This window comes from Grus americana, chromosome 2, assembly GCF_028858705.1.
Source record: "Grus americana isolate bGruAme1 chromosome 2, bGruAme1.mat, whole genome shotgun sequence".
Classification (NCBI taxonomy): Eukaryota; Metazoa; Chordata; class Aves; order Gruiformes; family Gruidae; genus Grus; species Grus americana.
Window position 1 is genome coordinate 136,622,349 of NC_072853.1, and position 12,271 is coordinate 136,634,619.

At 36.6% G+C, this 12,271-nt stretch overlaps 1 protein-coding gene across 1 annotated transcript; it reads left to right on the forward strand.

Moving 5' to 3' along the window:
* Positions 1–1,516: 1,516 nt before the first annotated feature.
* On the forward strand, positions 1,517–12,003 carry AGR3 (anterior gradient 3, protein disulphide isomerase family member). The gene is made up of 8 exons (XM_054817016.1): positions 1,517–1,642; positions 4,099–4,243; positions 6,325–6,388; positions 7,686–7,738; positions 8,386–8,462; positions 8,725–8,788; positions 9,846–9,929; positions 10,694–12,003. The coding sequence occupies exons 2-8, from the start codon at positions 4,138–4,140 to the stop codon at positions 10,741–10,743; spliced, it is 498 nt and encodes a 165-aa protein (XP_054672991.1). The 5' UTR covers positions 1,517–1,642; positions 4,099–4,137; the 3' UTR covers positions 10,744–12,003.
* Positions 12,004–12,271: the final 268 nt, after the last annotated feature.

Genomic DNA, 12,271 nt, shown 5'->3' on the forward strand with positions numbered 1-12,271 from the left:
ACAAGGTCTATTTGACCTGAACTGCCAACCTCTCCATGGCAAGATGGACAAAGGCTGAAATTCTGATCTTCAAATATGGAGCACAGAAGACAAATTGCTGAACATTGTCCTGCTAAAGGGTACTCACAGGTAGTTCAGCACTGATTTTAATCTATTTGATTGAATCCCCTTTACTCCTTACAATAAGAAACCTGTGCAGTGAAGAACACAGTATCTCAGGGTTGAGCAGCAATACACTTCAGTCCTCTTGGAAAAATTCTGTATTTCTAATTACATAATGATTTGTAATTAGTTGAAGAGTAACAAGAAATGAAGCTTCTGTGCCTGGAATTTCTATGTGAAAACCCAAAGCTTGGATGGAGAAATATAGATGGATAGCTTGGATGGATGGAGGTTCTTTAAATCATCCTTGGTTTGACTTCAGAGTCTTTTTTATTTGCTTGAAACTTAAATGAATAAATGCAATATAACGCTTTGATTTAAGCATCTGTCTACATTTCTTTTGTAACCAAGCTACATTCCTTTCTTTTTCAGCCATTCCAGGAGCTAAGCATATTATGGATTTAAATACAATTAGTATACTTTTTTAAACTGGAAATGCAAGTTTGAACTCCCCGCTACAAATATTAAAGGTAACTCAGCATTAAAAATACAAAAAGTCACATTTTGCAATTTTTTGTATCAAAATAGTTGATAATACATAAGAACTGTACACCGTTCATCATATACATGTCAGTGACAACAAACCTCAGTAGGTCAAAGATAATAAGAATTCAGACTTTACATGAAAAGGAGGAGGAAAAAGTGTAACCATATAGTCCATATAAACAAATACATGGGAGAGGAAGAACCAAAAGAGGATTGCTGCCAATTCCCTTGCAAAAGCTATCCAAGGAGGAGGGAAAAGGTGACCCAGCTAATTCCTTCTTTGTGTAAAGATGACAAATAAAGGACTTTTCCTCTTGTATTAGTCAAATTAGGTAAAAATTATATCAAGCATCATGTCAAAAGAATCTGACTATTTTTAAACTACAGCTCACAGAAGTAATAATCAGATACTTTAAACTGTATTCTTTAAGTAATTTCATTTCCCACCCTCAAAAAAAAAAAAAATTACCTTTATTTGTTAATTACATTCCTCTACACAAAGTAACCCTTGTGTCCTCCTATTAGGTTCATACCTATCTTCAAGCACCAGTGAACCCAGCCATTCACTGGGAACAAAAGCACATACAGTTCCAGCTTTCATTGGTGGTTTCTTTTTTCGCTGGACATAAGCCAGACTCAAACTGTTTGAGGGGGGAAGTAGCAGACACACACAAGCCACTATTTATTTCCAATCCTCATACAAGACACCTGATACAAGCCACAATGAAGAGAAATCCAAGGATTCAGTGTACAAGCATGGGAACTCACAAGAGTGAAAGTTGGAGGGATGGCAGAAAAAGAAGGGGGAGGGTGGAAACACGTGAATTTGGTTTTCAGCTAGAAGGTTCCTCTCTTTTTTTTTTCCCAGGTGAATGTGCTGCTGTTGCTACACAGAGACCTGGGCAGCTCAGGTGTTCTGTGCTTAAATCACACTGATTTTTAACTAACAAGTTCCAGGAAAAGGACCTTCCATCAGGAGAATTGATCGCTGCCGGTGAGCAAGTATTTCTCATTCTTAACTTCCCTTTAATACAGCAATAAGGTTTGGTCTACAAATTACAAGCCTAATTATACAAAAAAGACAAATGATAGATTCTTAGAGATTAGCTAGCAAAACATTTGTTCCGACAGAGAGATGAAGGGAATTTATATGGCGTTGGCTGTCATTTTTTTCTCTTAATCAATTAACTAACATTGGATCGTGTAACATCAAAAATTCAGGGTAATGAATTTAAACTTCCTCTAGCTACAGCTCCATAAATTATCCTTCCAAAACCCTATTGGTTTTCAGTAGGATGATAACCAATTATTTAAGCTTCAGATAATTAATCCTGTGACTTGAAGAGATATACACTTTGATTTTTTCATGAATACATCATGAAAGAAAGAACTGATGCACGCATTCTGTACCGGCTTTATTGGGACATTATCTGGTGTGATTTCAAAGCCATAACTATTTATGTTTAAATAGCATTTTAACATGTTAATATAAATGCTAGATTTTACTGTTAACATCTAATAGGTAAACTGATACTAAATATAGCTATTAACTTTCACACAGACTTGCTACAAATACTCATTTGTCAAGAGTATAATAGTAGGGTGTGATGATCTGCTTTTTCTGACTGAAGTTAGTGGTCTGCACAAACATGCAGAAAATTTGAATGGAATTTTTATTACAAAAAATCCTCATCCCCCAGACTTAACTAAAAGTAATAGTCTCCCCTTAGGAAACACTGGGGAACTTCACATTTTCTTATTAAACACCCATAATCTCCAATCATCAAATTAATGTGCATAATTAATAAGCTCCAAAGGAGACTCCCTTCTAAAATTCATCCAACAATCACTAACATGAACAAGCCTAAGCAGGAAAGAATGTGAAACAAAGAACAACTCCAGTGTTGTGATGTCATGTGGGGAAAAAGGCAATTGTTGTGGACAAGACTGAAAATAAAAACTTTATAATGGCTGTATCGATTATTTTAGCAACCTTCAGAAACAGAATTCTTACTATAAGACGACAATTCATTTTTTGTAAAATTTTACACATTTTAATGTGCAAATTTTTCTTCAGACACTTGAATAGAAAAGTTTTATTGTCTTGAGATTGCCAGCTACTGGAAGTGGTATTTGATTTTGTTCACCAGAAATTGAAATGTTAACAGCGATATTAGTAATGTTGAGGAATTCATTGAAGTAAGGATAAAAGCTGCTGCAGTTTTCATGCCTCTCTGTCTTAAGCAGCACGAGCCTCTTTTGCTAGTGCGCAGGGCTGTAATTCCATACTGGATATAACTTTTAAGTTCAAGTTTGAAATTTTCTTTATAAATACAGGCACGAGTGCTTTGGGGGATTTCTTTTTTTTTTTTTAATTTAAGTCAAAGCACTTTCTCAACAGGTCATCCTGGTAACTCCTAAAGCTCAGCCTCTGAAAAGTGGAATCTCCAGCAAGAATTGATAAGTGGATTGGGTCATATCCTGAGCTACATGCATAATATTTTTTAACTTAGTTCAAATCATCAGGTATCCACCTGAATATCTGAGTTTTAGTGCCTAAAGGTGATTGTACCGGGCAGAAAGAAGATGTATCAATTTAAACGATTTGGCTTTGTAATGTCTTTCTTCAACTGGTGCTTTTGTTCTCTGACTTTTATCAAGACCAGAAGTTACTGAATTTCTTATAAAGATTTTTGTCAGGAAGAGAAGCAAACATCTTCAGAATACTGAAATAGCCAGGAGCACAGATGGTTTGTCTTATTAAGCAGGACTTGTGCTGAAAATCAGTTTAAAAATACCATGAAGAATGAGGAAATTTTTTGAGATTTCATTGTGAGAAACAGCTGGAAATTTCCTTGACATTTATCTCACAGTCTTTAACATCCTGGTTCACAGAGTGCAGGCTGAAAAAATGATGGAAGTTTCAACATTCTGGAGGGATTTGCCAATTTAAAATGTATTATACCTGGAGGCAAATACTTGCCAATTTTCCTGTTTTATTAAGAAGAATATCATGAGACATCTTTTGACCAAAAAGCCTACTATTTGTGAAAAAGATCCCATGCTGTTACCTTTTGCTGAAATTAAAAAACTGACAAAATGAACAACTAGTAGCACTGTCTTGAAACTTGCATGATCCAGTACCACAACATTGTATTAGTTCATAAGAATCAAATGCTGGGTGACCAGAAATGAGCTAAAATGAACTTTGTTGCCCTGATCACACTGTAGTGAGAACCCTCCCCTGCAGCCTAACTTTGACAGCTGAAAGCAATGCTGCATGATAAAATTAAGCACCTGTATTTTGCACTTTTCTCACAAAGAAAGGTATTTCTAGAAATGACCAAAATTGTCTCTGTAGTACAGGTTGTTAGGATACCACTAACACATTGATTTAGACTACACCAGGTCACAAATCCATGCAACTAAAGCTGTTGCTTTGTTTTCCAGTTTCTTTGCTGTGTTGAAAGGGGTCTTCTCAAAGAAATAATGCTCCATTCAACATTGGCCTTGTCTCTCCTGCTAATTGCAGTCTCTTCCAACCTTGCGATGGCAATCAAAAAGGACAAACGAGCACCTCAGACACTGTCAAGAGGTACTGTATATTTACTATATGTAGTTACCTCCTTATCTTACTATATAGGTCAGCAAATGTTTTTATTTGGAATGTACTTGAAAGCACATATATACTGAGGTGTGTTTCTCTAGTGTTAAGTGACACTCTGTGTAGTGCATCTTCTTATTCTGTGGTGTTTCACTCCATCCTTTTGTTCTTAAGGATATGGCTGAGGGCCTCGTTTAACCTGCATAATTTATATAACTCAGTGACCTAGGAGAAGCAAAAAACCTAAACTGAGTTTCTCAAATCAGGAAGCACTTGTAGGACTATCCATGAAAAACTATTCTTTTGTATACCAGTTAAAAGATATTTTGTTATGGTAACTTATTAACTGCTGACACACAGTTTCATAACCTCAGTTGCTATGGAACAATTTTTCTACAGATCCATTCTTTTACACAGAACAACAGTTTGAGCCGCTGATGGGGTTTTTCTGCATGACTTTTTTTTTCTTTTGTTTTTTATCAGATAGGCACAGTCGTGCTTTGCAGTGACTAATTCTCTTCCTTGCGGTCCATAATATTCAACCTGGATGTTAACTAAAGACCCTATTTTAAGTTATTGATCCTTAGAAATACACACAGAGAAATAACTTACCAAGGTCTTTTCCTATTCTCCATCTTTCCTCTCCTTTCAGGCCTATTTACCCCCAAAAATCTGCAGCTCCCTCCCTGACCTCTTCTGCAAGCTGTGCAAAGCCTGCACGAAGCACTGGCAAATCTCTGCCTGTCACAGAGGTCCCATCTGAGCCTCATTGCTCAGGGAGCATTTGACAAAATCGTGCAACACCTCGACTAAGCAAAAAGAAATAGCAAATCAATTATCATAAGCGGGATCCCTGGAGAAAGGTCACACTCAATCTGATATCTATTGTCTCTCTTGCCTAGATCAGGATTTATTTTTCCCACTAAGCCTAAATGCATAAAAAGACAACAAAATCCCTTCAATTCTGGCAATTTTGGGGGGGGGGGGGGGGGAAAACCCCACCAAAAAACCAGTCACAGAAAGCACGTGTTGGTTTTCTAATTCTGATTTCAGGCCTTTTGGGATGCCTTGAGCACTTTACCTGTAATTTTCACAGATCAAAGGGGAATACTTAAACGTGCTGCAAAATGACCCTCGCTGACTCCTCTGTGCAGTTACCTACGTCAGCAGTTGACTTCAGCCAGGGCTGGGAACGCACTGGTCAACACGCCAGAATCCCACCATCAACCAGACAGATATGTAATTGAAATCACTCTCCTGAAAGAAGAGATGACCTAGTAGCATGTCCGAACAGCGCAGAAGAAAACAGAGCCTTAACTTGGTCCAGATCCAGAAGCTGTTTGACAATTCCCATAAGGGCCGTCATGAATGGAGCAACACTGCCTGGGGGGCAGGGATCTACTACACAGGGGCTGGCGTCCTTGGGATATGAAGGCATGAAATCAACTGGACAATTTTCTTTTTGAGATCAGTGTATCACTGATGAGCTATGAAGCTGATGATTCATTAGTATCTTGTTTCAATGGAGGCTTTTATTTAACAGCCATTCTTTTATTAAATTGTTTAATTAAATGAAATACTTGCAACTCGAGGGATTGAAATTCATTCCTCAGGAGTTAATTTTACAACCCAAGACGTTCTAATGACATTCATATTAAAGTCAATCTTATTTGAGCTGTCATATTTTATTTTTCACTCTATATAAGCTAACTTTCTTTTTAAGCCTCAGGGTCTACATGAAATACAGAGCAGACAATATAGAGATATAAAAGATTTGCGTGCTGATTTAGGGACCTCCGAGTATTTAGAAAGATATCTAATGGGTTTGCCAAAGGACTTGAACTGGATATGCAACCAGCTGAAGGTTTTGGCGGGGGGGGTGGTGTGTTTGGGTTTTTATAATCTTCCAATGCACCTATCGAGAGAGGTAGAATTACCATATCCACGTTTTAGGAACCTTTGACTAAAAAATGCAAATCCTATTTGTGTACAACTATTGTTAAATAGATAAAAAGGAATTTGTTATGAGTTACTTGCCTGGCCACCAGTTAATCCTTTTGTTATATTTCTAGGGTGGGGAGATGAAATTACCTGGGTACAAACTTATGAAGAAGGGCTTTATCAAGCGAAAAAAAGGTAAGAGATTAAAAAATAGTTTGAAAGACAAAGTTGTTAATCAGTCATGCCGGAATATACTATAATGAAACAGAACAAAGAAACACCATGACAGCTGATCTGCAGAGCACCCAGTTAAATAAAACAGATTTTACGTCTATAAGTAAAAGCTGTTGTAGGGGTCTTATGATTCTGAAGCAATATCATGGGCCGACAGTTTAGTACTGTCATTTCTTTGTCACAACAGCAGTGTTGTTATTTGAATAAGCAATGATAAATAGATATTATAATTTTAAAAAATACACCTGTTGTGGTTTTTTCAATATCATGTACCTCTGATTACTTCCTTAATCAACATCTGCAAATCAGTTACATTTGCTCTTGCATGGTGATCTACTGCCTCCGATGTTTTCCCCAATGCTTTATTAGCTGGCTTATCTGCATGATGTACTCACAGTTTCTTGCTATCTGGGTAGAAATGAAAGTTCCAATCTGAATCTTCTCTGAGACTCAGCTGAAAATGTATCTGAGAATTCATAACAATATTTATTTAAGTCTCTTTTACAGTTCATTTTAGATCATAATAGTGTAGCACCAGCTATTGAAGAGAAATTCATTTTAAAATAAAAGGCAATTAATTTCATGTACCTTTTGTGAAAATGGCTAGGAACTGAACAATTCTTGACAGTGATAGCAGATCAAGCATTAGTAACTGATTTGCTGAACAGTAACAGTATTTTTTTAAAAAATACAGGAGAAAATGCACAGAATTGTTTTATGTTTTGACATCCCAAAATATAAAATTTTGATACTTCACCAAACTATTTACAGAAAAGAAATAATTTACTTTACATCTGTTCAAGAAAGCTTAAAAACCATGAAACTTTTCATGGGAAGTATTTGATGATAAACTAAATTTTATAAAAAATTATTTTATTCCAGTTCATACAGATTATTTAATTTTCTTAATCATGGAGAACTTCACACCTAGGTAATATTACATATCTCCTCAGTTTGAGTATATGCTAACTGGGAATGAAATGATGATGGCTCTGTTGTTTCTTTCTTCCAGAATCTCTTACTTCAGAAAACCTGTTTAGATATAGAAACTCTATTTCTCCATTTCTTTCTTTTACGAAGGAGTTATGTTCTTTTCCCTTGCTCAAAAATGTCTGTAATTCTTTACAGAATGTCTGTATGGTTTCACTATGTCTTAACATAAGATTAAATGTAATTTGCCTTTTCCAATCTGATAGTAAAATCACCCATTTGCATACTTATCAAATGATCTAACTATGTTTTATTACTATTAATAAAGCAACAAGCCACTGATGGTAATTCATCATTTGGAAGACTGCCAATACTGCCAAGGTAATTTTGACTTTTTGAATGTTAAAATTTTGTGAATATTTCTATAAGAAACTGCACATATCTATATATTTATCTTGCACTTACTGAAAATTATTTAAAGAAATAGGTAATTGAAAATGTATTTGAAAAGCTAAGAATTTATTACTGTTATTTACAAAAACTCCACTATGAAACTCCCCAACTAAGAACATGAAGAATACTCGGTGCTGCTGTCCTGCTATCCCTAACGCAGCAGTCGACAGTTTAAATTAAGAGACACAGATTTTCTAGTGACTCACTGAACAGATTTAATATTGTTTGGCTCTCCTGAACTGGTAACTAAAGAAGGACACAAGGACAGGGCTGCTGAAATCGATCTAATAAGAATTTTCTGAGAATAATGCACTTTTGTCAAGCCGAGACATGGTATCCATTGAGACGACAGGCTTCATAAATAACAGAAAAGAGCTTCCATTTTCTTAGCCGGGAGGTTGTACTGACACGGGTCAAAAAAACAAAAAGCAGTGATAGAGCCCTTAAGTGTCTCCTCAGGAATGTGAACCAGCAGAGACAGGAACAATGTGGCCAGTCTCTGGCCAATGTGGTCCTAAACGCAGAAGGAAAGGCAGTGTTTGAGATGGACTTCAAAATGATCACGTCTTTTCTAGCACTGAAGAAAGCTTTTGCAGAAAATGAAGAGATACAGGAAATGGCCCAAAATAACTTCGTTATGCTGAATCTCATGGTATGAAGGGTTTGGGGCGGTTTGACTGGTATCTTTTTGTGGCCTGTGATTTCTCTTTCTTTGTCTTGCTTTTTCACGTCATTTTGATTAAGTATCTCTGGCATTTCAGTTACGTGTACGTACAGGCATTTGTGCATGTGTATATATATACAAGTAGTGCTTTTTTTGGTTTTGTGCTCTGGTACAAGACTATTCACAGATTATACTACATCAGCAAAATTTACAGAAATATTTTAATAACTAGCTTTAATTTCTCTGCCAGCATGAAACCACAGATAAAAATCTGTCACCTGATGGACAATACGTGCCTCGAATCATGTTCGTAGGTATGTACAATATGTATGTACCTTCAAAGTTGTGAAATTTGTATCTATGCCAGTGTCCTCCTTTGGGGACATCAAAATGATTAATTTTGCAAAAAGAAAATATCTCAAAATTTATCATTACCATGGCATTAGTCTGGATCTTGGCAGATCTGAATTCAGTTCTCCCTCTGCCGCAGGCTCTGACCCTTGTAAAGTTCCTCCAGTTGCAGATATGTTCTGGAGGGTACCTAATTTGTGTTTGGGGGCAAGATGCTTAAATATCTGTTAGCATCTGGGCTTTTGCTCTCCGTGCTTCTTGCTAGTGCCATTACAAGACAAAGTTTACTGAAAACAGTCAAATATCTGACTGAATATAGATGTCTACCGTGTGGACGTTACCACAGAGCAAGTCAATAGTCAGTGGCATCTAAGGAATGATTTATCCCATCGTAAAGATGACTTCTGGAATAGATTGAATGAATCATGCCCCAGAGTGCCTGTTCCTTTTCACTGACTGTACAGGAAGCCTAGAGTGACCAGCTCTGTGGTGGCATCCAAAGTTAGGTGAGATGAAACCCACACTCAGACAGAGAGCAATGTAGTAACAGGAGTCAGTTAATTAACAAAAAGCTTGGAAAGAAAACTGGGAGAAGAGGCATCTGCAATTAATGGAAACATTAAGAATCACAAGATTTTAATTCTGAAGGCTCTAAGTAGGTTATGCTAACATTGCAATAGGTACACATAACCCTCGCTATGTGTGCATCCAGTCAAATTAGCCTCTTCTGATGTAACCCCAGAACTTGTAAAACGGGATATTTTTCTTTCAATATGGATTAAATGCATGTGTAATCTATCATTTTAAAGTAGCTGCATAATATAAAAATGAGCATTAGATTTTGTTCAGGATTTCTCTGAGTAAAGAGCAGTTGGTTAGAACAGAGCATAACGGCCTCGTTATTGCCTCGTTGATGAAATCAGAACACCTCAGAAACAGGGCTGTCAAAGTAGTGCCACGGACATCGCCCTCAGCTGTTGTGGGACTAGAAAGCAGTCTTTAATACAATTACTTTTTCAGACCCATCTCTCACTGTAAGAGCTGATATCACAGGAAGATACTCCAACAGGCTCTACACTTATGAACCACAAGACATACCATTCTGTAAGTGCCCCCTTTGTTGTCTTACTTTGCATTTCACATTGTAAGCAGCTAGATACACCCCGTTCCAATCGTTTGTGCTTGAGAATCCATTAAGAACTCAAAGTATTGAATAAAGACTATGTGTGAGCATTAGCAATAAATTATAATAGTCTAACCTGTTCTAACAACACACTTAAGCACACTTATTGTCCCATTGAATTTATTGGGAGTACTCAGGTAAGACAGATTGAAAGATCATGGGTGAGAACTTTCAGGATCAAGATCTGAGCAGTTTGCTGGAGAATGGTGAAAGTCACTATGCTCAAAGGTATACAACTGCACAATGTAAACAGCCTGTGGTGGGAGGGAATCGGTAAAGAAATGCTGGTAGTTACCTGGGTACCACCTCACACCGATATTTCAGAAAGGAATGTGATTTTTCAGGTTGAACTAGTCCTTACTCTATACCATCTATCTGATACCAATGCAGTATCTCACCACAAATATGCACATCACATCTGATTACCAGGCTTGCTGTTGAGAAATAAGGGAGTTGAAAGGAGTCTTGTCAAATCCCTTTAAGCTAAACATTTTGATTCATGAAACTTTTTACCTTCTGCTTTAACATCAATGCCAGAATTTTCACAATAGAAAGCTCTAAAATATAATATGTAACCATAAATTAATTTCAATGTGAACAATTTCCTAATCAAACTAGGTGGGGTTTTTAATTGTACAAGTGCACTTTAAGGGCATTTTTCACTTCTTATTTATTTTTCTTTCAGTAATAGAGAACATGAAGAAAGCATTACGCCTCATTCAGACAGAACTGTGACCAGCAACAGCGAAATGACCGTAGCCTCAACGAGGTGAAGCTGCACTAGGAAACCAACATTTTGAAATATTTTAGTTAATCTCTCTGCCTTTACTAACATTTTGAACTCTTACCAAGCAGATTTGGTATATAAGATTTCAGAAGACATTTATATGTACAATTTGAAGAACAAACATAGAAAGACTATCGTGCCCATTTGGAAAACAAGAGGAGAAATCTATTAAACACTTTGAAATTAGTTATCTGAGTAACCGAAAGTGATGGTTCAAGGTGCAGCAACTTTGAGCTGTATTTCATCAATCCAGCTATGACTTTAAGTCAGCTATGACTTCTGACCAAGAGTTTTAACCAATCTTTTTGATGTGTATTTGCAATTTGTTATACAAGTTTATAGCTGCATCTCAGCTCTTAATTTTTATTTTTATTGCAAGAAGCTTGTAAGTCACTAGTGTAACTCTGTTTTATGCACTTACTTCTCATTAAAGGAAAAGAAACTTTGCTGGCAAATCAGACAGGAAGGCTCTTCCTATAGATTTTGGAACAGCTTATATAGAAAAAAAATCAGTGATCTGAGCTTAGCTTTCTTCTGTATAATTCTTTAACTATCATTCTGGTAGCTGAAAACAGAACAGACATTTCACGTTGAGCATGTAGTCTCAATGAGGTGATAATCATCAAATAGCAACTACAGGTTTTGCTATAATAAAGATAAAGTGAAGCAAGAGCGATGGAAGGAGATAGTCCCACAACTCCACTCCTGAGGCTAAGTGATGCTTGTAAAATCTGGTATGGGAAAAATGAGCAGGCTTGTCCTAGCTCTTTTCATTTAAATAGCACTCGAGTCATGTGAAGCTCATCCCAGGTCACTCACTCTTTTTCTGTAGCATCCCAACCCAGACGTCGTGGTGGCAACTTAGTGAGGGCATCTGTACCTACAAAGTCTTCACAAAATTTCCCCATGATCACCGTATGCAAAGGTGGATGCTTGTTTTGAGTAAAAATCTGAAATCAGCTGAAATAGTTTATTATCCCAGCAATGTGCTTTTTCATTAGAGCAAGACAGTAAGCAATTCATCTGCAGTAAGAGCACGTATGCTAAGTTATGTTATGTGCAAAGCACCAGCGTCAGTTGTTTGTGCTACCTGCCGGTTCCTATGATGCCAGCTGTACACACATGTAAAAGATGAAGGAAAGATCTTTGCAAGACAGCTTTGCTAATTTACAATACCTAGTATTAATTTGTCATGAATGAGTTCCATTGCACCTATCTATGTCTTCATAATTATGTAAGATTTGGATATAAGCATATATTCCAACAGAGTGGTGATAAATGACCTGTACACCACGATTAAAAAAAAAATAATTCTTGTAGTCATTAATAGTATATTGCCTTCATAATCATTTAACTGATTTTTTAACCTATGGGAAATGCTAGAAACAAAATTAAACTGGTAATCACATTCCTTTGAGTTGTGTTTAGCTCACACATTTATGTCTGTGTCTATTCCAAATTTGACAACATTTCCCA

Coding starts and splice junctions, on each gene's coding strand:
- AGR3 (XM_054817016.1), top strand. CDS start 4,138: ATGCTCCATTCAACATTGGCCTTGTCTCTCCTGCTAATTGCAGTCTCT. Junction 6,389..7,685: donor CTTTATCAAGCGAAAAAAAG/GTAAGAGATTAA, acceptor CTATTAATAAAG/CAACAAGCCACTGATGGTAA. Junction 8,789..9,845: donor GCCTCGAATCATGTTCGTAG/GTATGTACAATA, acceptor TTACTTTTTCAG/ACCCATCTCTCACTGTAAGA.